At 42.8% G+C, this 27,619-nt stretch overlaps 1 protein-coding gene across 1 annotated transcript in view; it reads left to right on the top strand.

The window, feature by feature from the left end:
• The window catches only part of SPHKAP (SPHK1 interactor, AKAP domain containing), a 1,600,508-nt gene that overhangs the window by 1,522,119 nt on the left and 50,770 nt on the right, over positions 1-27,619 (top strand). The window contains exon 9 of the mRNA XM_069617984.1: positions 10,143-10,229. Within this exon, the coding sequence (XP_069474085.1) occupies positions 10,143-10,229 (87 nt within the window). The remainder of the gene's footprint in view (positions 1-10,142; positions 10,230-27,619) is intronic.

Below are 27,619 nucleotides of genomic sequence, written 5' to 3'. Positions count from 1 at the left end.
TAGTTTCCTTTCTGCACGATCTGCATAAATCTATATGTGACCTAAACGTCACAGGCTGAAATTCTGGCAGGGAGGACTCAGCTTCCTATCCTTATGAGGTTGATAAATGTAGTATATATGTGTGATATATATATATGTGTATTAATTCATGGGATTTTGCATGTGATTTATATAGTATGAACCACCTTATAAAGCACCGGTGTGCTTGACAAAAAAGGGAAGCGAGCAGAGTGAGAATGTCAGGCTGAGTTGTGGGAAGAAAGTAGTGCTATCAAGGGATCAAAGGACATTGAGTGATTCCTTTGACAGCTGGGTCTTTAATTCCTTCTTCAAATAAAGGAAAGGGACAATTGGATACACACCAGTATGTTCTTCCGGAGTGTGGGTGCATATCAAGAGAAGGTCAACCTTCTCATTCTTCCCTTTTTGGAAAGCCTAAAATGTACTGTAGTGATGGTATGGATTCTGGAACTGTGGATGCCTAAAATAATAGTGAGCTTTTCTGACTTGTAGAATTTAACTTTTCTTATGAATGTCTTGTTTGTGATGCAGGACTTGGAGGGATAAACACTGTCGCTCTATGAGGGCTGGAGGGTGTTGAGGGTGTGGTTGTATTTCGTCAATCATGTGATTGGATCAGATGTTCCATGCTGAATAACTTTCAGCGAGTTCACGGAGTTGGTGGGAACTTCTTAATGAGAGCTATGCTCATCACCAAACTAGAAAGGGCCAATGCCTGGACAACGACTATGAGTACCTGAAGTTGGGTTTTATTTGCAGCATTACTAAATCTGTGGTGTCAATCCGTGTATGAAATATTTTGAGATTGATTTGCTGATATCAGCTAACGTTTTATCCTGGTGTGCTGACGTGAACTAAACTATATTGGATTGCTAGCAGCCATGAGGAATGGATACGCTCCTCAAATATTATTCCAAGCAATCAAGCTGGTTTTTGGCCAGGATGCTCCCCTATTGATCATTGTATGATATTGGCTGCTTTTAGTTGACAAATACAATATAACTCAAGGGATGAGCTTACATAAACCCTTGCTTGATTTAAAACAGGCATTTGACATGGTGGACCGGAACACTCTATGGTTCGAATTGGAAATGCTTGGGATTCCAGATAGCCTCTTTAAACAAATCCAGCATACACAAAAAAAGGTCTTTGGAAGTAAGGTGGGGATCAAGCTCTTTGGCCCCCGTTGACTCAAATAGAGGAGTCAGACTGGGCTGCCCACTGGCTTCTATACTATATGTGTTAATGCTGGCAGACTTTGAGTCCTTTTTTATTAATCATAGACATCCTGCTCTTTCTCTTAATTGCGAAGGATATCACTCCTTATTGTATGCTGATAATAATTTCTTGCTGGATCTAACTCCGCTAGGCCTACAAAGAAGTCTTCAGCCAGAATCAGTATACTCTAAATATCTAAATCTAGAACTGATCCTCACAAAAACTAAAATATTACCATTTGGAAGGAAAAGATGCTTATCCAAATGGTTTATAGCTAGAACTAACATAGAGGTGGTAAAACAATGCACATATCTGGGTATCACCGTTTCATATAACGGGTCCTGGATAGCACAAAATGAGAATAAGGAAATGACTAAACCTAAGGCTCGGAGGACAGCTTCAGTTTTATTATAGACATTGTGCCCAAGTTCTCATGAAATGGATTTGAAGTATTCAAAGAGCTAAAATTTCCTCGACTACTCTGTACAGAGATGAAGTTTGGGGAATCTCTGGGCCAGGAGCCCTGGAAACCATTCAAAATAATTTCATAAGATTGATTTTGATCTTCCGAACTGCACTCTGGCGTGTGTTATCAGGCTGGAGCTGGGTATCTCTCCTCCGGCCTCTCAGTGCGCTGTCGCTCCAATTACATATATTTTGTTAAGAAATTTGCATCTGGTCACCCATATCAGAATGTTAAAAATGCAGTAAATGAATTAATCAAAGGGGATTCAATACACCTCTCTAGTTGGTGGTCACATAGTGTGATGGTCTGTGAGAGACAGGATATTCACAATCTGATAACCCAACCTAACAAGGAGTCAAAACATGACACACTGAGGAGCACAAAAAATTGCAACAGAAGCAGATTGGCGCTAAAATGATTGGCACTCTGCAAATAAGCTCACCTCCTTAAAATGTGTGATTCCAATAAAAGACCCTTTGGTCTATGGGGATTACCTAAACTTTATACTCTCCCCAAGGTTTAGCTGTCTTTTAACTTGTATGCAACAGACTGTTCTCCCAACCGGTGACAAATCATCGGCCAATGAGTCTAGCCATTTAGCTAATGAGTGCTGAGACTGCGAAATTGGAGGAAGAGATGATCTACCACATTTTTTACTGTTATGCTCCAAGTATTTGCTTTTAAGGAAAAGTCTAATTAAGCCACTTTGCCTAAGATTGGGAATAAAGACAAGAAGGGATGCTCTAAAGATGATCTTACTAGCCCATGACGTTCCGCTTAGATATGATGTGGCTCATTTTATTGATGCTGCAGTATGTTTGAAATCAAGTTAAAGAATAAATGTCCATAAACATGCTAATGGGTTATCTTTTAACCACAGTATATTTATCAAATTTGTGAACTTGTGTAACTCAATTCGTATTTAACTGCAGTAAATTCATACATATTTTGTGCTGTTATTTTTTATAACGGTGGAAGCCAAATAAAATCTGTTGTGGTATAGAACTAGATTTTATTAGTTGCAAGTTTTCATGATTCCTTAATTTTTACATTATTTGTTTCATGACTTTTAAGTAGCCTTTTATGACAAAGTTTAACTGTTTACTTACATTCTGTAATGATTTTGTAATGATTTTGATTAATATGTTAAAATATTGGTTGCACCCCAATATAATGCCCCCTGCTGTACAATCCCACCCCACAATTCTAGGGCCAAGAAACAGGCTGATTTTGAAATCAATATATTGTTTGACTGAAATAAAATAAATGCAAATGTGTTCCCTTTACTTTATGTGGGGGAGGTCACCAAAAGATATCAACTATACATGGACTTAAATAATCAGTATATTTATTTATGTTTTAATTTGTAGAAGCACGTTAAACCCATGGGCATTAAGCCGCTGGTTGCAAAAACAGCGACAGGTAGGGGAAAAAAGAGAGGCAGGGGAAGTCATGGCACGGGGGACGCAAGAGTGAATCAAGTCAATTAAAACACCATATTTTTAGGTGTTTCCTGAATGGCCAGTATTAAGGTTCGGAACGCAGGTGAAGCGGCAGGGAGTTCCAGAGTTGGGTGGCAGTAACAGAGAAGCTGCAGCCACCTGCTCATGCTTAAATGTGCCTGTGACAATCTCGCTAAATAAATTATACACATTCAATAACACAACAATATTAAGATTGTCTCTAACAATTCTAATCCTAAAGGCCACCTCTAAACAATGCTTAAGTTCATGACCACAATACCACTTATCGGCCACTCTTTGCCGTTCGGATTTACAAAATCAGATTCAATCAATAGATGGCCAGTTCAACACATTCTATGTTCTCCAGTATCAAAAACAAGTAATGATACCAGAGAAAGATTGCATAGAAAATTGAAATTTATATACATATATTGATATTAATTTTCTCCAATATAAATGTGTGGTTACACATTTCTAATCAATGTGCACATGATTCAAATGCAAGTTAGAATTAATTATATCAAAATTCTGCAGTTTTGAGTCTGAAAAACAATGCTATCAATTTAGAATGCACTGGATGTCAATACACTTACCAAAATGGGAAAACTGTTTTGTGATTTTCTAAAACAAGGATGACTACCTCTCCGACTTCACTTCACAAACAGGATCACTGTGCAATGTTGAGAGTGAGGATAAGATATTTATATTGGGATTATTTTCCATGGTAATGTCACTAGATGCTCAACTCCCTTTCACCTACCCATTCACTTTGTATATAAATGGCTTTCACAGACCACATACTAGCAACCATTTCCCCACTAGGCTATGGTGCAGACATTTTCATATTGCAACCCAAAGTAACTTTATATTTCACTTACAAAATGCTAACCTGTCAGCACTGGGAGGTCTATATTTTATAGAGAGCATACAGCACAGAAAGAACATTTTTGTATTAATGTATTTAAATGCAATATCCCTCAGCTTTATCACAATGAAAACAGGATGTAACTTGCACTAAAACCTACAATATCTTATTCCATTTATATGAATGATGATTTATCTGCCTCTGTGTTCTCCGCCCAGAAATGCTACGTCAAATCTCACTTACCTTTAGAAACAATGAAAAGGTACTGTAGCATTCCACACAAAATATTAAGGTATTTATTTGTATGGCGTGTCCCATAGTGGGAATGACCACCTAATTCCCTTGCACCCCAGTGCCTGATCAAGACTTTAACTCTATGGTGTTTATTATATTACAGAGGGACATTTTAATACTTGCCTTGATCTTTAATGGCAGGGAACCAACAACAGCCATCCTTTGTTTCCAGGAATTTACCAGTCTGCATGCTCCTCCCTTCCCTCCTTTATAGGAAATCAAGGCCGTCTCAGGGTAAGCAAGTACCAATTCTCCCATAAGGCCTGTCATCTGCAAATATCTCCATATTCAGCACTCCTCCAGTAGGAAAAGATAGCACAGCTTTTCCAGGGTCAGAAAACCCTTCCCTATTATTTCTTGCTTTTAAAACGCAGAATATTCTGACGCTTATGTCACAATTTTGTCATAGTTTTGGATTGGTCAAGTTGTCTTTTGTTGGCTTGCCTAATAGTCAGACATTCCTATAGTGTACAGCGCCACCCCACAAATAATGTCTGCACAAATGAAAATAAGAAGGTGAGGCAAATCTGATCTTAATATCCTCAAAGGAAAAACATGTGTATTCCATGATTCATGGTAGCAACAGTCAACCTTGGATTACAGAATGTTACTGCCTAACTGCATGTCTGGATATGTGGCAAGATTTTTGGGCAAGTGAATGCATAAAATGATGAATATTTGTAAATTGCAACAATATTTAATTAATATAGAAAATTGCAATTTATACCGATGGAGGAGAATGTCACAAGAACATCACACCTAGCCCCATGATCCTAAATAATATGGCTGCACTGTTATAGGCTAAATGTGTTTCTTGGTCTCCATATGCTCATATTCGGGGGGGGGGGTTCTGCCTGACCCTATTTGTGGTTCACACTGCCCACATGCCACTAACTGTGCCCTCCTGCCTGCTGTTCCCTCTACACCCGTAGCTTTCTTGTTCCCCTCTCCATTACCACTTGCTTTCTACACCCTGCTGGGGCCCAAGCACGACATATTGTGTTCAGCCTTAGTATATTGCTCCTTTTTTTAATCTGCACTTGGGCTCTGTGGTCTGGAGACAACAAATGTGTGTAACACTATTTTGCTAAGATATTTCATCTAATTAACAATAATTAGATGTTAACATACATAGCAGCAGAATCCTTATAAGAGTTGTTCAACTGATCTAGTAGCAATATTAATTGGCTCAAATGTTCAAAGAAGCATTCCCTAAAAATATGCCATTGTTTGAAAAAAATAAAATGTAAGTGGGCCAGCACTTTCCTTTATTTCATTGCCCTTGCAATCATAAGTGGTGTCTGGCTTTTCCTGTTTAATTTTGACAACTAACAATTTAAAATTATTAAGATACTGATCTTTACGCTCATTTGAGATCACATCCTTACATGATACCTCACCTATTCGACATATCTTACCTGGAAGAATTGAACATCTATATGGACAAAAATGAATGTTAAGTGTCATTTTTGTAGTACACTGCTATCTCAGAGAGGTTGCTAAATGTTTCCAGGTTTATCTGTATACTGTCTTTATTGGCACTCAAAGGTACAGGAATACTTACTTGTTTTAAGCAGATCTTTGACATTTGTGGTTATATACAAATTATCTGAAGGATATGGATTCTGAGTAGCTCAATAAACAAGGCAAATAAAATGGTTAAAAGTCAGAACCTTTAATATGCTCCATGATCAATGTCTGTTCCATGATCAATCATTTATATTCATTTTATGATATAGCGGCTTATTCGACATGTTAAACTCAATATAACAGATAATTCAGACAAGTTGGCATTCATGCCTGCAGTCACTGTTTCAGTAGAGAGTGAAGGGCATTTGAAAGCCTATGGGGTTGAAGGCTCGCTACATCACACCCAGCACCTCTTTCCTACTCACGGCCTGTCCACAAAGGGTGGTGCCTTTTCCGCATTAAATGGCAAGGAGCTGACTGTGAGAAATTGCCATCTGGCAAGGGTGCAAATCCGTGGCTTTTTAAATGTGTATTAACAAATAGAATCATGAGGGTAATTACGTCTGAAAAAGGGGTCATTTGGCAACCAGATTCCCCCTTTCTTGTTGACTCTATAACAAAAGCATAGTGCACTTGTGATCAGCCGCATCAGTAGCAGGTCTGCAGCACTTGCTTTACTTGAGGCACAGGGCAGGTTCAAAGTTCACTTGACAGCCACATAGACAGCCAAGTCCCTGCGGCACAGAGGGAGGATATAAGATATGCCCCCCTGTCCCCAAAACTATAATGAGCACAAGTCGCCCCATTGGTGGCAGGGACAAATCTAAATAAAAGCTATTCCTACATTTAGGCATAGTGCATGGTGCTATATATGTTCCCAAACGCCACATTCCAATTGATATCGCACATATGTCAGCTCCTGTGAGTCAGCTCTACTATGGAAGATGATGCGTATTCTGGTCAGCTGGTGTAACCCGCCAAATGGAAGGACGAGAACCTGGAGGGCCAGGCCTCCTCTTTGATCTCTTTGTGAGGGCAGGTAACACCCTCCACCAGAGACAGCTGCACTGCAGGCAGCTTCCCTGGGCCCAGGCAACAAGAAATCACATGCATTCAAAAGGAGTATCCTTTCTTCTTATTGAGAAGGGAAGGGGGCAGGATTATGATAGGCAGGAGGGCTGTGGTCAATGTGAGAAGGTTTTCACCATCTTGATACTCACTGTCCATCTCTCTCTTTCCTGGCCCCTTCCACTTCCTCTGCAGAAAAGCACTTTGGGTGTGACATCAACAGTGCACAGTCCACTCAGTGCAAAGACCACTAAGGCAGACTAGCTTTAGACCAATCACCTGAGGTTTTCCCTTAAAAGTTAAGGTCTTCTACTCCTTCATCAGATTTGCTCAGTTCTTCCTGCATCCTTTAAAGCCATAAACCTGTTGTGAAAATCTCACTGGACTTCCTTTGGAAGAGTTGCACTCTCCATAGCCCTCAGCCTGAGGTTAAGAAGGAATCATCCACGACAGAAGCAACATCTGTTCCTTACCACTCTCATGGCACATCAAGAGCAACCTCTGCTGTGGATTAAGACCTACGACTCTGTGTCTGTATCTTATGAGCAGGGAGAGCAGACCCTGAATTGAACCATCCTATCCTCCTCGAGTCCCCCTGAGTGGGCCTCACAGCAATTGGAGGACCAGACCAGCCAATGCAACCAGTTGAATGCACCAAAATGGTTGCTCCATGTTCACTGTACCTGGAACAAGCGGGAAGTCGCTGGCGCTGGTTGCTGCACTCATCCACCACATTGAAGATTGCCTTGCCCTTCGACCAGCTCAACATTGCATCATTTACCAGCCAAAACTCTTCACATTGTAGGCCTGAAGCGTCTGCTTAGCGCCAGAACCCAAACCGAATCACTGGAGTATCACATGCTGACTCTAACCGGGTGTTACAAACATGGCTCCTCCCAGCTAGCCCTTCAACTGCTGCTTCATTGGTCGCACATCAACACACCCAAGATCACCACTTCGATGGCCATTGCCTGCCGACTTGAACAACTGGAGCTCACTCATCGACCCCTCCCGGTGGCTTATGTTGGGTCCAGCCTGCCAACTGTGAAGTGTTCCTGGGACTGCCCCGATCTGCGTCTTAGAGAGCCACCCTTCTACCACACAGAGGACCAGCATTTGCCCCTACTCGATGCCCACTTGCTGCTGGGGCCTCCACGATCCAATGTGCCCGAACTGAGACTGATCAGCTCACATCTACATTGAACACCAGGTCAGACTTTATCAGTCTACAAAGAATTGAATCCAGCTATTTTTTACTCTGAACTGTCCCACCCAGTCCATTTGGACCCTCAAAACTGATTCAATCATGATGGTCCTGTTTTCACCAAGATATCCTTTCTTGTGGGTAGTACTTTTTCCACCCTAGAACTATGCTCAGAGTGCTGCTTTCTCCAGCCTGTCATCTTCTCTGTTCTTCCTCTGGGGGTGGGTGCAGATGATGTGTTTAGTTAAAGTGTTTATATTGTTTATATTTTGATAAAACCTTGATTAGACATCAAATTTTATTTCGGCCTGTGATACTGTGTTGTTTGGGTCACTACTGGTTCACCTTAACACCGCTCTTGAGAGTATGGCCATCCCTCGGTTCATGTTACCCCAAAAGGCGAAGAAGGTATATCTCGTAATGGTCCCTGTTTTGCCTTTATGATTGCATTGTGTTTTGGTTTGTGGAAGGAATAGGGCAGATTAAGCCAGTTTGACCCCACTCATCCTTCTACTCCCGCAGAGCAGAATGCAATTCGTCACATTGACTAGTGGTGAAATGATAAACAACATCTCAAAAGGCTGGGCACAACAAAGATTGGAGCTAGATTTGGGTCAAAGCAGCGTTGAAATCTGTGAACGATGTAGCCAATTCAGCCGATATAAATAGCTATAGATAGGAAAATCGCTAAAAGCTGTTGCAAATTGCATATTAAGAATGCTGCACAAAATTGCATGCTTGTGTTTATTCATTCAAGTGATCCTGAATTGAACAAGACATTATTTTAATATTAAACATGACCCGTTGTCATGATCTCACATTGGGTTCTTCAGTTCTTTTTAATGCATTGTCAGCGTGTCCTTAACATGGGAAAGACCACTTAAATTATTTGGTACTCTAAGACTTTTGCACCAGTGCAAGGCAATATGCCACTGGCATTTGACAGACAGATTGGTGCAGTGGACTTGGCAGTGCAAATATCCATTGTTAACATTTAGGCTGGTGCAAAGCCCGCAAACCATTCCTGAACTGGTTTGAAATTAATCAAATCTGCATAAAAGTGCCCAAATATATGTCCGTTTGTGATTTTATTTTTTTACAAAACAACAATAACACTTACAGAAGGTGAACTGTAGCAATTTGTAATATTGCCCTGTGCAATGTGGCCCCACTGGGGCAAAACAATATAGAAAAGTAATCAGGAACCACATTCTTAATTTGTGGAGCCTGGTGCAGTTGAATAATCTCACTGGTGAGAGCGTTACTATACAAATGGATAGCAGTCTGTCGAGCAATCCAATGTTCCTGGGGTTTTTGGTGCTTGGACACCTTGCTGCCTCTGAGTGGAGCGTCTAACAACTTTCTTTCACGAGTAATGGCTTCATATACTTTAGAATGACGTTTTAATGTAGCATTTGACCCCAAAAAATTTAGAGCCAAAAATAATACAGAATTATGATTATTGGAGGCTTGGGCGAAAAAGCTACATGGGAATTTGAGGATATGCACATTATTTAATTAAATAATCTTCAAGTTCAAGAATACATATTTTTGTGTTAGATATGGTAAGGTACCATTATTTTAGAACCCCACGTTGTCGAATCACGGATCAGCAACGGTTTAACAAAGCCTAATTACTTGTATAGCACCATGATAGATGGGTAACACACTTTTGATCTTTGTTAATGGATCAAACCATGGTCGGTCTTTTTTCGAGAAAATAAATGTCGAATGTCAATAATGTCGAAAAAATAATGTCGAAAAAAAAAAGTCGAATTTCATTTTTTAAAATTATATATTTATTTTGGGGTCCAGGAATAAAAAAAAAATGGGTACAACCAACAAACAAAAATGGGGGGTGTGTGTTGGGGGGGGGAACCCCCCCATTTCGAATAAAAAACATAGTAAAAAAATTATTCGACTTTTTTTTTTTACATTATTTTTTCGAAAAAATGACTCGACATTTTTGTATTCGAAAAAATGACTATAAACCGGATCAAACGATTGTAGAATTTTTCACTATTAATGAGTGTGTGGCAACCTATAACATGTGGTTATATTTTTATTTGTCAGCAATGGCAATAGCAGCACATCCAGTAGCCTTGGCATAGTAGATCTGGACATTTGTCAAGAAATCCTGCAGCCATGCAGAGTTATAAGGTAAGTGAACATAATAAAACTGTACTTTCTATATTGGCACAGCATTTTCTTAACTTCTTAATTCTGTCTTAAATTTAGCCAACCCGGGCAGAGCACATTGAAGCACCATTTGTTCTGTTAATTGATTTTTATTTTGCATATTATTAATGCAATGCAATACATCACAGAGGGCTCTTAGAAATGAATTCAAATTGAATTGAATCTCACTATTTTAATTTAAACATATTAAATTGCAAGAAATGTAAAGTAATACAAATATGACATTCATTTGAGAGATAATTTCAATTCATTGTTTAAATACGAATTTAAAATATCAAATTGGTCAGTCTGATATGCTCTTATTGCACTCTTTCGAACTATAAATGAGAGAAAGGGGAAGGGGACAAATTGCACCAATGAGAGTTCCTGGATGTTTTGCATAAAATCAAAGAGCAATTGGGACCCTAGGGATGAGGACAGTTCTTTATATTTGAAAATGATGTCTGTTATAACAGAGGTGAATGCTTGAATCCCTAAGTTCATAATACACAGTGGGATTGTGCTCATTTGACCTATCGCACTGCTCACCCTAACATTAAAGTGCTTGTGATCAGGAACCACATATACCAGCTATGGGCAAGCCTTAAAATGCTTGACCCAAAAGCCAGTTCCAGTAATGCAAAACCTGATTTTGATTCTGCTGGAGCCCCTCAAGTGCCACACAGATGGCTTAGGGGTGAAATCAAATCCATTTTTTGTAAATGTCTAATTTGACTTGTTTGTAAGAGTCTTGAATCAACTTGATCCAATTCAAGCCAAAAGATCAATATAGTTTGAATTGGGTTGATGCTTTTTTAAACAATAGACCAATAATGGTTTGACTCAGCTTGGTTGTTTTCGAACCATAGGAAAGTATGGATTCACACTGTGTAGATTCATCTTCACCTAGTAGAGGACACTGAAAGCAGAGGAAACATCATCAACAATGGTCTGAAATTAAATGTGATATTGCAGAAAATAGGCAGCTTGCTAAGAACTGGCTCAATGGTGCTCTTTATGAGTTTGGTGGTGCAGTAAAAAAAGGCGGTAATTTCATTACTGACACTTTTTTTGGCAGTAATAGAATTACTGACTATTTTACAGTACCACCAAATTCCAGGATTGGTGTTAAAGTAGAATGGATACCTCTGGCCAAGTTCTGGAAGTGTATCCTCCACTTTGCCAAAGATTAGAGGAATTGTCAGAGGCACAATTAACACAATAGTATTTCCTTCACAATCCACAGAGAGTCTTAAAAATGTGTACAAAATGCTGCTAGCACACTCTTGATGTGGCAGTAATTGTGCCAGACAGCATAGCCGTAAATGTAAACATGTTTGGAAGTATTTAAACTGAAAATACAACCAAACCTGTAATGAACCCCAATGAACCAGTCCCTGATTTCTGTTGTCTTTCTGAGGAATTAAACCAAAAGCAAATCTTGAAAGAAAAGGAATTAACTACAAACTAGCAATGCAGTTTTTAAACTAGATGGGGATTTTAAGAAAGGATGGCGTTAGATGAAGCCTATGGGGACTAGTGTTCTGTCTCTCTCTCTCTCTCTCTCTCTCTCTCTCTCTCTCTCTCTCTCTCTCTCTCTCTCTCTCTCTGTCTCTCTCTCTCTATCTCTCTCTCTCTCAATAGAATAGCTGCAGGCAGGAAATGATGGCCTCTCCACTCTGTGGTACTCACCAATTATGCATTTGCTTCTTCTGCTCCTACAGCTCTTCCTAGTAACCTCTCCCTTTGCTTTCTCCAATCACGCTACTACTTCCTCCTTTCCATCCCTATCATGTAAATCACATCTCAAAATTCCAACTACTCCATCTCTCTTGAACATCCTACTTCAAACAAAAGTCGACTAGCTAACCATACCTCCCCTAACACCTATCCACCTTGCTTCCTCTACCACTCAAATCCTCTACTCTTACCACATCGACTGAACATTACACTCTGGAATGCTCGGTCTTTATGCAACCAAACTTACTTTACACTATGTTCACACCAGCTCTCCTCCTCTAGACCTCCTTCCCATCTCTGAAACCTGGATTTCTCCATCTGACACTCTGGCAGAACTAGACAACTCCAACTTATTCTTCATTCACGCTCCTCGTCTGACTGGCAGAGGTGGAGGCGTTGGACACCTACTATCTCCCTCCTCAATGCCTCACTAATCTCCAATGCCATGTCCTCTCCGACCTCTTTTGAATTCACCATCTCTACTATTGCTCCGCCTCACTTAGTTCACATTGTCTCCATCTATTGCCCTCCTGGTCTCAATGGACCATTCTTTGATGAACTTGGGCAACTTATTAATTCTCTTTCCACTAAACATCACCTCATACTTATGTGACTTTAAACTTCCCTCTCCAAACAGTACTCAGAAATCTAAACTTCAGTCTTTTCTTAGTGACCACACTCTCCACTGTATCCTAATATCACAACATCCCTATCTGATCACTTCATTGTTTCCACATCTCCTTTCCACCATCTGACCTCTCTTTACCACATGCCTAAATTATTCCTAAAAGGAAATTTAAACCTTCTGCCCTTTTCTCCCTTTTTCTCAGACTTACAGTTCTGACCCTCCTCCTTCACACCTGGTACCTCTTCCACCAGCACTGCTTTCTCCAGTTTCCAATTCCTACTATATGACTCATTCTCCTCTCACTTCCCACTGCTAACTTTCCCCCCTATGTCTCAGCACACGGACCATGGGTTACCACATCCATACGGTGTCTATGCACAGACATGCGTAGCTGCCACGCAGAGTTTCACCCACTTGCATGAGGACCTGCAACTCATCCTCTCTGCCCTGAACTCTCTCAAGTCCTCTCTTGATAGAGCAAAATGCATTTCTACATCACCCTCATTGACTCTCATTCCAACCAACCTTGCCGGCAAGAGGGCACCCTAAACTCACTCCTCGCTACTCGCTCCTCCTAAAGCTAAAACTATCAGCTCCACTCTCACAGCTAATGACCAAGCTGAATACTTTGCTGCAAAAATTACAAGAATTAAAGACTTTCTCCTGACTTTCCTCACAATCCAACCCCCTACATTCCACACTGCCTATTCTACCATCACCCTCTGCCTCCATCTCCCATTTTAGTCACACTAACACAGAAGAAGACCCATCTCTACTGATGAAGCTCCACATGGCTCTGTCTTGGGTCCTCTCCTCTTTACACTCTACACTTCTGCTCTTGGAGTACTAATCTCCCCATTTTGGTTTTGGTGCCAATGTCATGAGAACCCCTACCTAAACTGCCTTGTTTTGTGTGCCTGTGTCTGTATGTCTGTATCTGTGTGCTGAGTCCACGTTTTTTGTATCTGCAGTAGGAACAATATTCATCAAATTCATCAAATATTCGCCATCAGAATTCTATCTATATATCTAAAAGTTGAAATGTGTTTGTTTGTGGCAGTATTTTTGGCAAAGCGTTGTTCCTTATGCAATTCCACACCATTTCACCAGTCTGCACCACATTTTGCATGGTTACATTTTAAGACCCCTGCACACATCACTTTGTGGGAGTGTGGCTTGGCGAAGCATTGTTCCTTAGACAATTCCACACTGTTTCACCAATCTCCACCAGACTTTGCATAGCTACCTGTTAGGACCCTCAGACATTATTAACAACTTGACATTTTGACAGCCCACCTCTTTCGCCCAGATTTCAGCACCTTCACACATCAGACGGTTGCATGAAATCGGCAAGACATCAATGTGGTCATAGAAGGATCAGTCCCGACATGAGGAACAAAACCCAAGGTCCAGGCCCTATGATGCACGGTTTCCAAGATATTTGCACTGCAATACACTGCAACAAACTGCACCACGCCAGGGTGATACGACAGGTGGGGAAAGAGCACAGACGGTCCCACTATGCAGCAGCACACCAACTCTCGCATCCCGCCAGCTTCTGCTCTGGGGTATGTCAGCCAGCCATACATGCCCATTCTCAGTGCAGTTTACTCTTCGGGGTGCAAAGCACATCAAGCGATAAGCGAATCAGAACAGCGGCCTACATGGCCAGTGTTATCATCTCTGTCTACAGAATCCGTTAGGAGTATTTCTATAAAAAGCCCTTTTGAAAACACAAAAAATTCCAAAAAGGAAAACAATGAGGAAAACATTTTCTTAAAGTAGCTTAGTTATGGTTATAGATGTTCATTCTGTGTAAGGCTGTGCTTATTTTTCCACTCTTAAATAGATTGTCTGACTCTATTATCCTCTTGTGTTGCAAGATGATTATCATCCAGCCAAAGAGATTAACTTTAGCATTTAATGTGTTCTCAGTGCGGCATGTGTGATGAAACTATTTTACATTTAGTGTTCTCATTTTTCACAGCTCCTCCCGGTGTTACATAGCATTAAATCTAGGTTGTTTTTTTTCAAATATAAAGAGACTATTAAAGTGCTATTGATTCCTGAAGGACCGAAATGATTGGATTACACAGTCTGTGTTTCGTAGCGCAAATTAACAACATCTTGCTGTTATCTATTGTGTGTTATTTTGCCCCAGTGATGCTTAACTGTTCCGGACATGGAGGTTTTATAATATACATGATGATATATTTCACTAGTGCTCTTTTTGTTTAACACACGTTTTAATGTATCCTTTTTTGTGCTCTCAAGGACTCACAATTTATAAAAATAAAAAAAAAACATATCAAAGGGAATGCGTTGCAATTTACCACCACCATTCACAACCAGGACTAGAAACAAATACACATCAAATTGAAATTAGAAGCAATATGAGTGTGCATCTTCCAGGGTGCCCCGAGCAATCTGGCTATTAATCAGGTTTGCTTAGCGCATATGCATTGATTGTAGAAAGGTGTGAAATCATGCTGAAAAGTCACATTTACTATGCAAATGATTTCCTAGATTCTTTTTTTATGTCATGTCCCTCACCAATTCTAGGACGTGATCATTGCACTAACATGTCAGCCCCATTACTCAGTCGTGCATGTCTGTTCCAGATCCTGTAGCACCACTCCATAATCTGGATGTGTGTCCTACTACAGCAGGTGGTCTTATGTTTTGGAATTGTTAGCCACATTACAGCATATCTGTTTCTTAGAACCACAGTACATGTTGTGTCGATGGCAGATGCTCACCATAAAATAAAGAATGTATTCTTGTACATTTTTGAGTGCGGCTCAATTTTTTTTATTTTCTATTGATCAGAAGTTGTTCGTCCGCGTAGAGTCTCCACCAACGTTTGCCAGCGATACGTGTGGATAATTTTGTGCGTCTGACGAACAAGTAGCGTTTTGGATATGTTAGATTTCAATGTATGCTGAGTGATGATAGTAGAGTGTTCAGACTATTTAATTTGTTTCAATTAATGTTCTAAAGATTAATGCCAGTCTACAGTTTGGCTTTTATAGTCTCCTTTGTTGATGGAATCAATCAAAAAAGTAATAATAATTCCTTTTGGGCCGGGTTTAGTGTTTGAGAAGCGCTCTGCTACGATACTCATTCTTTGTATGCGTAGGTTTCCCAAAGAGGCCGTTCATCTTACATGTTGGTCAATTAAAATTTGTCTCCGATTTTCTGATAATCATTTTCTTTACTGAGATACAACTTTACAGTAAAACCAGATGATCCTCCCTTCCACCCCATAAATTGTCCTGCATATATTCCCAAGCCAACGATTCAAAGGTTTGGTGACATGAGCCTATACGGGCAGCAGTTTTGAGGATGACAAAAAAGCATCCTCACATCTCTAAAGCACCCCTATTTCCCTTTTCCAAATAACTGCCACACTGGCTCTCTCTCCCACAGCATCACAAGCATTGAAAACAAATTTCGTTTTCTATTTCTAGTGAAATTGTTCTGCAAAAAAATCGTTTTAGCAAGCCCCGATGCGCTATGACTTTGAATCACTCAAAATGTGGGTGGGTGGTTTGAGTTACCACCTAACTAGATCTTCCATATCACCTTTCCGGATGTGGAGGAGAAAATGTGTGCATGTTTGTGGTTAGTTATGTGATATCTGACTGAACTGACCGTAATAACCAGTCCGGATTTCAGGAGATCTTCTATTAATATGTATGGAAAAGTGTGCACCAACATATATTTTAATGGAGACAATTTGAACATGTGTTGGGCATTTTAAAATCACATGGGGCCTGATTCCAATTTTGGTGGTAGTAAAATATTCAGTATTTAAGAACACTGGATGTTTTACCAATCCACCAAATGTTGAGGTTGTTTCCACATTTGCACCTGCTTTTCTGTGGAGGTAATTATCACAACACAAAAGCATTACCACTTACAGTAATTACAGATCCCAATGAAGTCCTATGAGACTTCAAGATGAGTAATACCAGAATGGTTTGCATGACCCTAAATCATATGGACACGTCCCGTTTTCCACAGGTGGTAATGGTATATATGTTTGGCGTTATTACCACATGTAATACCACCAAACCTATTATCAGGCCACCTGTGTTTAGTTGTTTGGTGACTTTGGACCTCATCACAAGTCTGGCGGTAATCCTTAAAAGCGGGGGTAATGAAATTAGCGCTGCCAATACTGCTCTGCCAGATCATGAGCCGGCGCAAATACAGCCTGCACCATTACAGCCAGCGCTATTACGGTCAGCCACACAAGGTTCAAACACAGCCGCATCACAAGTCCATGTCTGGCACAATTAGCTGGAGGTAAATGAAAACAGGTGCCTGAAATGAAGCCACAGGTGATCCCAATCCCCCCAGGGCGCTACATAAGGCACACCCGTTCCCCAAACACTGTTTCCAACACCATTCATTTTGCCACTAGCCATTGTGAGTTGGGACAGGCAGCTGCTCATGCTGCTTTTGGAAATAGATAGGCAGGTCAACCAGGCCAGGGCACAGGGAGTTTAGGGTGTACAGGGCAGGAGGGGAGGAGGAGGAGAGCACAAGCAAGGCGTGCACCGATTCCCAGGTTTAGACCCTCACCCTGGACCCTAACCGACACCCAGTTGGTCACCCTCTACCGCCTCAACACTGAGACCATAACAGAGCTCCCCACCACAACACAGGATGTCATAGGGAGCAGGATCAACATCCCGACAGCTGTGCCCCCACTGCTGAATCTAGTGTCCATCCTACAATCACTTGGAACTAACATCTTCGGGCACTCTGTGGCCATGATCCACAGCATGGTACTGGCCACATTCTGTGCAGTTCTGGGCCAGGTGCTTTAAGCTCTCCTGATGCAAGTGCAATGCCACATCTCACTGCCTACCACCCCAGGTCAATGCCATGAAGGCACAGTTCCATGCCATTGCCCAAATGCAAAATGTAATCGCTGCCCTGGACTGTGCACATTACGCTAGTGGCCCCCCAGGCCCACGAAACAGTGTACCGAAACCGCAAGCACAATCACTCCCAAAATGTGCAGGTGACCTGTGACCCCAGCCTATACATCACCCACTCCTGTGCCCACACCCTGGTTCCACCCACAATGCCATGGACCTACGGAACAGCACACTGCTAGAATACATGGAGAGGCACAGAGGACAACAGACCTGGAAAGTGGGTGAGTAGAAATGCCAGCACACATGCACCGTGAAGCACATGCCCAAATGGGGGTGGATGCAAATGACTAAACAAAGGATGGTATGACAAGTGAATGGCAAATATGTACTTCTCCCGCATCATCGTCACAGAACATGCCATGCAGCATGCGCATGTCAGACTTACCTGCATGGAGAAGCAGTAGTACACATGCAGGAGCAACCATATACACCAACATGACTACAGGTACCACAATGCAACATGCACTTACCAGATCAATGCTGACAAATGGCCACATTGCTCCACACAACAAAAATCCTAACAGTACCACAGCCACACAACCATGTGCAGACAACCCACAATGCCCACTCGTTGGCACCACATGCCCATGGAGGGCGCATGGGGTACCCAGCTGCCACATGCATGATGGAAATACACTGCCACAAGACAGCCACCAAGTACGCTGCACATGTCACTGACAGACACCTTATGTGACATCAGACTATAGTCGCGCTTGGGTCAAAAGATATATCTAAATCAATCAATAAATGAACTGAATATCAGAATCCAAAATGGGATAGAAGCGATAACATGTATTTATATGTATCCAAATGTTGTTTATTCGAAAACAGCCTGTTCATTCGGAAACAGCCAACACGTGTTTCGAAAATCACCCCATACATTATCTTAAAGCAATTGTAGTGTTATAGAGCCAAGTGTCAGATCCTTGTCCCACTTAATTAGTTGTAGATTAAATTTGGAAGTATTCCGAATAGATATGGCTTACCCTATTTGTGATGGAATCTTGTTAAATCTGTGAATCGGTAAAATATAACAATATAAAATCTGATTGGAATGAATAATGGGGAGTCACAAATGATAATACCTGAAATACCAATAGAAAAGGTGATTACCTCAGGGACTGATCCGTCCCACTTAATTAGTGTTATGATTCCCTTGGATGAGTCTCATTGATGATAACTGCTCCTCAAATGGTCTCACGAATGGTGATAATAAAATTATGCTAAATGCATGTTCTGATTGTTTGACTCCAAATAAAAGTTATGTAAACAAAATAGATGGAATATCAACAGAGCCGGGATAAATGTTTGTGTTCTTGTAATGAGCAGTAAGTCACATTAGCCTGTTCCCATAACTTCAGGCTATTGTAACTGCTGGTAATGAAAGGCCAGAGGTTGCCCCATCAAAAATAGTTATAACTCACCCAATCAATAGGTTGTATCCAAAATCCAAAGTATGTCACGGGTTAAATTCCCACGAAAATGTGGTTCACAGAGTGCCGTTCGAGCACCCAGTATTTCTCGCGTTCCTCCAGTTAGAATGGTAAAATAAAAATGGTTGCCGCGAGTACACGTGATGACGCCATGCGTAAACGTACGTGTGACATCATAGATAAACAAAGCATCATATGGGCGTCATTATTCCGTGAGTTGTGTAGTGTAGAAAATAATTAGTGTGCTAAGCAATGTTTGCTGTTAATTTATAAAAAAGAAAAATTCTGATATGCAATGTTAGATGAGGATTCTAAGTGGAAGAAAGGTGGATTGTGAAGACGTGTAAGAGGAGTGACTGAATCATCACGTGACCTCCGTAAATATGATTTGAGATCACTCTAATAATTAAGCCCAAACCTGAAGTAAAAATGGGCATGGTAGCATGGTGATTGATTTCAAAAGGACTTGAAATAAGAGACTATTAATAAGGACAATCAATAGGATGCTACCAATGTTGGTGAAGCATTTCACCAACATTGGTAGCATCCTATTGATCGTCCTTATCAATAGTCTCTTACGAAGCATTTCACCAACATTGGTAGCATTTGTGTGGTTCACTTGCCTGTCCTTCCCGCTGCTGTGCTTCTCGTGGGTGCCCTTGGTGCCATGCTCCATGGCTGCTGTGGAGGCTGGTTGATGTGCCACCCCATCACTCTGCCTGTTGGCATGCCCAGCTTCTGGGTCTGCTGACTTCTGTCCCTGTCTACTGGGGCATCTTATGCTGAGCTGTCATTTGTACATGCATTTGTGTTGGGGAGTGGACACACCTTCTGCCTCATGGTTGCTTGCACCCACCTTTGCACTGCCGACTACCTCTATTCCTTTGAGGTCCAGCACCATTTTGCATTTCTCCTCCCAGGCGGTGAGGACCAATAGCTCCACAGTGCCTCCTCCAGTCGCTGGGGACTCCGGGCAGTGTTGGGACAACAGTCCCCACACCCTGACCCTCAGGTCGTTCCACCGCTTGAGGCATTCCTCTCCATCATGGGGTACGCTTGCAACTGCGGTTACCTTCTGGCAGATGGAATTCCAGATGGCTGTCCTGTGCTGCCAGTGGTCTTCCGTTGGCGACTTCCATAAAGTTCCTCACAGTGGGCAATGACTTCATCTGCGAGGATCACCAGCTCCCTCTCACTCAATTTGTGTTTGCGCAGGAGATGTTTGTCCACCTTGCCTCTTATCCTCTCCTGGGAAATGTTTGCTTCTTACCAGGACCAGATGGCTACAGAAAGTGGAGATCTTTAATGGATTGTGCCTTTTCTAATTGGCTCCCGCAATGTTTACCATTTCGGCAGTGATGCAATTTCCGCCAGCGCTAATAGCGCTGGGATCATCAGTGGTAGCGCTATTAGCATCTCTTTCTCAGCAGTAGCCCTTATTTCGATGCAGTTACCACTGGGTGCTAATACCGTTACCACCGGGGTTTGGGGCACATTCATACCAGGTTGTGTTGCAGTACTAATTCCGCTGCACGACCCGGCAGTAACGCTATTTCCGCTCAGTGGTAATTGCGCTGGATTGCCACCAGACTAATGATGAGGCTCTTTGTGGCTTAATGATCCCAGATAGAATGCTGGTCGTGCTATGGTTAACAAAAGTGTTTTTCAACATGACATATAAAACGCTTTCGGAAGAAAACAGAAGGTTCATTTTTGAACTGGAGGAGGTAAATGTTTGAGCCTAAAATTTGGGAGTGACTGAGAGCAGCGAGAGAGCCTGACCCAAACAAGGGGGGCACAAAGCATTCTCCCTTATGAACATTTTTAAAATAATCGGTTAAAATGCTGCATTTTACACATTGTAAAACTGGGTAAAAAGCCACAATGTTTCCAATCAGTTTTGTGTAATAGCACATGAAAAATAACAATAGATGCAAGTGACCAACAGTGCACAGGACCATTTTGCAACACATTTTCATGATGCCTCTGCCCACAACATATGCCAGCATATAAAACATTGTCGTGCTTGCTGTGCCATACATGATATCACCAGAAAAGTGATTGGTGGAAGGTTTTGAATTAATCTGAAGCACTGGCCTTTCTCTGGGCAAATTTGCACACCACTGTTAATTAGCCTGTCTGCTCAATTGTAAAAGGGGTCCAGCCATATGCAAATGAGTCAAGTACCGCCGCCAATGTGAGCAGCCCAGCCCAAACTGCTAGGCCAGGTGCCCTCTACAAGGAAACACAAGCAACTCCAAACCTTTTTCTGCCTTGTTGGGGCTCATCAGTGAGGCGCAGCTAGTTCCCTATAGTGCAGCGAGCAAAGGACTCACGTCTGGGCATACCTTCTCTCAGATAGGGAGACAAACTAAAACCAAAAAAGTGATGGGTGGAAGGTTTTGAACTAATCTGAATCACTGGCATTGCTCTGGCAACCTTTCACATCACCGTTCTTTAGCCCATCTGCACCATTGCAAAAGAGGCACAGCTATATGCCGCCAAGACGTGGGTCTCGTGTCTGCTGGGCTTAGAGACCCAAGCTACTCCTCACTGATGAGGCTCAATGAGGCTGAAACATGTTTGGGGATGATTGTGGTCTCGAGCAGAAGGGATGTGACCTATCAGTTTGGGCTGGACTGTCACTTTGAAGGTGGGACCCAGCCTGATTTGCATATGGTCTTTACCCTTTCTATAAAGGCTTGGCAGACGAAGAACGATGGTCTGGAGGGTTGCCTAGAGCAATGCCTGTGGTTAAAATGTATTCTAAACCTTCAGCCATCACCTCTGTAGAGAAGGAGCCAAGTACCCCCACCTCAACCACTTTGCCCATATTGCCTATAGGTTGGGAACCAGAATGTGAGACACGTGCGGTACCACTAAGAATACCAATATCATAGAGAATTTTGGAAGGAAGATTCCCATTAAGAAAACCATATTTGCATACGAGAAAATATGATGTCCATTTGAATAAAATCCCGGAAGAAGCAGAGCAAGTGAATGGCCAAGACCAATGGTGACGTCATGAAGAGTCGAGCGGACGTACATAAAAGAGACGCACAGACAAGAGAATCAAGAAAGTATCAAGGATAAGTGACATCTTGCGACCAAGGTGAAGAAGCTTATGCAACAGAACTGATGAAGATACCAAGCCAGTTCACACGTGTAAAGATGCAAAGAAACGCAAGCAGATGAAGTATTCCCTGAGGCTAGCTTTATAGTGATAGATTGCGGCATGCGCCAACATATACATATATGCATAAGTGTCATGATCTCTGCTTCCAAAAGGTCAGGGTTTTCCCAACTCCCTTGGAAGCAGATCCATAACCCAGGTTCCGAGGGCCAACCAGTCCCAATTGGGACCTTTTGGACCCAGTCCTGGCGCCAGTGGCACCAGGCTCATAAATATGCCCAGTCCCAGCGCTGGAAGCGCCGGGCTCATGATGCTTGGGTGGACTTACCTGCAGCAGACCATGCTGCTTACTTGCCTGCCAGCTGAGCCTCTGATCCTCTTCTGTTTGGAACTACTTTTCCTGTTGGGTGGGGCAGGAGCCACTCCCTAGATTCAGAACACTGGAACTCTTCTGGAAAGCAGGAACTCTTTTCTTACCTAGGCGTGGCTGTGGAAGGAGACACCTAAGCACTACAGGAGGCTATTTAAACCACACCCGGTGGATGAATCTTGCTTTGCGTTATTCTGCATCCTCTGCAGCAGAACGCTCATCGTGTCTTCTGCATCGGATCCTGGGCCTAAGGAAAAAGGCTTACCATCCTGAATCCAGTCTTCAGCAACACCTATAAAGACAAGAAAGAACAGGTTAGCATTCCGGCATCTGAAAGACAAAGGCTTACCTACTCTTCGTGCGCTCCCGAGGTCTTCACACTGCATTCCGGCATCTGAAAGACAAAAGCTTACCGACTCTTCGCACGCTCCGGAGTCCTTCGGCGCTGCATCCTGCAGCCGCTCCGAACTCGTACCTGCAAAATAAAAGACAGTTAGAGCGCATCGTGAACAGGCAACAAGCGCTTACTTACGTGCTTCCAAGCGCTTCTATTCATCATACGGACTCCATCTTCAACTCACTTCAGCCCGTCATCCGCCATCGCCGGAACCTGCAAAACAAGAGACATCATTGCTAAAGACTTTAAAGACAATAGAATTACTCGAAACTTACCGTTCGTGCAGTAAACGACGGACAGCAGTCCTCTGAAGTCAAGAGGCCTGCGCTACCGATCCAGTGAAGAAACTGGTTACAGCACCCTGCCCCGAGGCAGATGGAGAGCTCGGCATTCACTTACCTAAGACATCTTACTCTTGAAGTCAGGCATACAGTGCACAGAGGTCCAGCCCAAAGAGCCAACCGGGTGCTACACATCACCTTTGAAGATACGGTAGTCGCCCAGTCAAGACCGGCGCCTCTGCGAGAATCAGGTGAGCGTTACAGAACGCAAAGCCTACCGCAAAACTCGCCCGGGCGCTATGGAAACCTCGGATACTGACCACCTAGCCCGGTTACTTGGGGAACTAAGGGCAGAAGTGCATGCAACTCGTCAGGAAACGAATGCTCTAAGAAGGGAACTAATTATTTCCAAGGAGAGAACAGACGGTCTTGCTAGACAATTGCTACAGTCACAAGCCGGACAAACCCCGTTACCCGCATCAGGGGCAAATCTTCCTTCAACATCCTCTATGAATCCAGTGCAGATCAACCTACCTGGGAATGTACCTCTGGCTCCGCCCGAACGATTTTCTGGTGACCCAAAGAGGTTTGCACTATTTATCAATCAGTGCCGGTTGCACTTCTTATGCAGGCCAGCAGCCTTTCCAACTGATCAAGCTAAAGTAGCTTTTGTACTTTCGTACCTTAGTGGCAATGCGGCAGACTGGTCGATCCCTCTAGTTAATCAAGATGATCCGGTTCTCCATGATTTTCAAGCCTTTCAGCTTAGTATGGAAAAACTGTTCGCAAGACATTCACAGGGGCAGGCCTTGGACAATGAGCTTCTTTCGTTGCGACAGGGTAATCAAGACCTTTTGGCTTATATTGCATCTTTCAATAGACTAATAGTGGAAACTCAATGGCCTGAGGACAAAAGGATTACGCTGTTTTACAGAGGTCTACGTGGAGAGCTCAAAGACGTTTTAGCCCAAGTAGTGAATCCCCCACAAGACTGTTCGGATTATATAGACTTGGTCGTTCAAATAGATCATAGACTGCAGAACAGGAAGGCCGACCGTTCCAAGTTTGATGCTCGAGTATTTTCCAAACCGCCAACTCCTTCCAAAGGAGTAGACTCCGGGGAACCCATGCAAATCGGGGGTCTGAAAGGTCCTCTAACACAAAAGGAGCGGGAAAGGAGAAAACAGTTGCAATTATGCCTATATTGCGGAAACTCAGGGCACTTTCTTCGAGACTGTCCGGTGAAACCTGCCAAGAAGGCAGTAGGAGCTGCAGTTACCAAAGTTACAAACTCTGAGCAGGGAAACGACCTCACCCGACAAGAATAGAGGTCCTCTTGCAGAGCGTGAAAACCAGTTCCGTGACCTCGCATTTCGTGATACCTATGGTCCTCATTAGCCCTGATAATCCGGATCGATTACATGCAATTGAAGCTTACGTCGACAGCGGTGCCATCGGCAATTATGTGGATCATGAAATGGTTTTGAGGATGAATCTAACTCTTTGTCCCAAGGCTGTAAAGGACGTCATTACTACAGTGGATGGTACGGAGATAGCCTCCGGGCCAGTAACGCATACCACTCAAGAGGTGACGCTAGTAAGTCAAGATGGACACCATGAGAAGATCGTGTTCGATGTGATCAAGGCCCCTCAGTTTCAGATTATTCTAGGAATACCTTGGTTAGAGAAACACAATCCTCTGATCGATTGGCGAGCAAGAACGGTCCAGTTTCCAGAATGTGTCTCTACTTGTCACCCTCCACCTGGTGTTGCACTGGCAGCAATTTCTTCAGAGACTCCCCAGTTACCTCCCGAATACCTTGAATACCAAGATGTTTTCCGGAAGGATCAGGCTAACACTCTACCTCCTCATAGGTCTTATGACTGCCAGATAGACCTGATACCTGGATCTACTCCTCCTTGTAGTAGAATTTATGCCCTCACCGAGCCTGAGAACCTTCACCTTCGACAATACCTGGATCAATACCTGGCGAATGGGTTTATTCGTCCTTCCAAGTCCCCTGCTTCTTCAGCTTTGTTCTTCGTTCCAAAAAAGGAAGGAGACCTTAGAACTTGTATTGATTATCGCTCCCTGAACCAGATCACCATTAAGAATAGATATCCGTTACCTTTGATCCCTGAACTCCTGGACCAAGTCAGAAAAGCATGCATATATACAAAGCTGGATCTTAGAGGAGCTTACCACTTGGTACGAGTAAAAGAGGGTGATGAATGGAAGACTGCATTCCGCACCAAGTATGGGCTATTTGAATATCAGGTCATGCCCTTCGGACTTTGCAATGCCCCGGCCGCCTTTCAATATTTTATGAACGATGTCCTCAGAGAGCTCATAGATGTGTGTGTTGTTGTTTACATTGACGACATCCTCGTTTATTCTTCATCGGAATCTGAACATCGGAAACACGTGAAAATGGTCCTCGAAAGATTGCGTCAACACAAACTTTCTTGGGATTCATATTATCACCTGGCCAAGTACGTATGGATTCAAAGAAGGTCGATGCAGTTCTCAAATGGCCATCACCATCCTCCGTAAAAGGTGTGCAAAGCATGTTAGGCTTCGCTAACTTTTACCGCAGGTTTATCCCCGAATTCTCTCGAATAGTCCAGCCCATCACTGCCTTGTTAAAGAAAAACAAACGTTTTGAATGGTCTACCGAGGCGGAACAAGCTTTCCAGGATTTGAAGACTAAATTTATCTCTGCACCAATCTTAAAACACCCTCGCCCCGAACTCCCCTACATCGTGGAAACTGATGCTTCAAGCCTTGCCATGGGGGCAGTTCTATCACAAAAGGACCCGGTAACCAATCAGTTGCATCCCGTGGCATTTTGGTCCCGCAAATTCTCGCCTCCTGAAATCAATTACACGATTACTGACAAGGAACTTCTGGCTATCAAGTCTGCCTTTAAGGCTTGGCGGCATTATCTGCTGGGGGCCCGACACACCGTTACTGTGATTACGGATCACCGAAACCTGCAATATTTGAAAACCGCAAAAGCCCAATCCTCTAGACAACTCCGTTGGGCATTATTCTTTGCCGAGTTTGACTTCATAATTACCTATCGACCTGGTACAAAGAACGGTAAAGCTGATGCCCTTTCTCGGATGGGAGTGGAAGAACACTTGATCAACCCTAAACCTGTACCAATCATTCCCGAACAAAGAATTCTGGGTGTAATCGCCACAGAATCCATAGAGGAAGTTAAGGATAAAGCCAGGCAACTTGTAACTCCAGCAGACATACAGAATTGGCATCTGCAGGGAAAGGACTTTGCAGTAAAGGACAACTTATTGTATTTCCAAGAACGATTATACCTACCCAGCACAGATTTACAGAAAAAAGTAATCTCCTGTTATCACGATTCTTTAATGGAAGGTCATCCCGGTATGGCCAAGACCTCAGAAAAGATCAAGCGCTACTTCTGGTGGCCGTCTTGGAAAAAAGATATTAGAGACTTTATAATGTCTTGTGGAGTATGCGCCCAAAACAAGAGTCAAAAGGAAAGACCAGCAGGCCTCTTACGCCCTATTGACATCCCACCTCGCCCTTGGCATACGCTTTCTATGGACTTCATGACCGATCTACCTCCATGCTCCGGATACAATACGATTCTAGTAATCGTGGACTTATTCTCCAAGATGGCGCATTTCATTCCGCTCAAAGGCTTGCCAACAGCAGCCACTCTGGCCCGAGAATTTCTCGAAAACATCGTCCGACTACACGGTTTTCCTTCGGTTCTAATTTCGGATCGAGGTAGTCAATTTATTTCTCATTTTTGGCGAAGTTGCTGTCGGTCAGCTCAAATTGATGTGAGACTATCGACCAGTCACCACCCTCAGACCGACGGACAAACCGAGAGGACCAATCAAACTCTGGAACAGTATTTACGCTGCATGTTGCAACAAACTGAAAAAACTTGGAAAGACATCCTTTGGATAGCCGAATATGCCTACAATAACTCTATCCATTCGGGAACTGGGAAAACACCGTTTTTTCTTTTGTACGGCAGTCACCCTCGAACCTCGGAGTTGGATCCCCTCCAAGATCTTGAAACACCAGCAGTAGACTACCTGCATTCTACAATCACCCAAGCCTTTAAGGAAGCTGTTTCTCACCTTCAAAGGGCTAAAGAACAATACAAGAAAGGAGCAGATCAACATCGGAAGGAAGCCCCTCAATATCAAGTAGGGGACCAAGTCTGGTTATCCACCAAATATCTACCTCTAAAAGGGCCACGCACATTCAACCCAAGATACCTTGGTCCCTATTCCATCACTACCATAATAAACCCAGTAGCGGTCAAGTTGGACTTGCCCCCTCACATGAAGATACATCCGGTCTTCCACGTCTCTCTATTAAAACCCGTGCAACCTCAAACCCGACTAACTAAATCTCCAAAACCCATCCTAGTTGATG

This window comes from Ambystoma mexicanum, chromosome 10 (assembly GCF_040938575.1).
Source record: "Ambystoma mexicanum isolate Mex_15411 chromosome 10, UKY_AmexF1_1, whole genome shotgun sequence".
NCBI classification, from domain to species: domain Eukaryota; kingdom Metazoa; phylum Chordata; class Amphibia; order Caudata; family Ambystomatidae; genus Ambystoma; species Ambystoma mexicanum.
The sequence above is the reverse complement of the archived record's forward strand: the minus strand, read 5'-3'. Positions and strand labels throughout refer to the sequence as shown.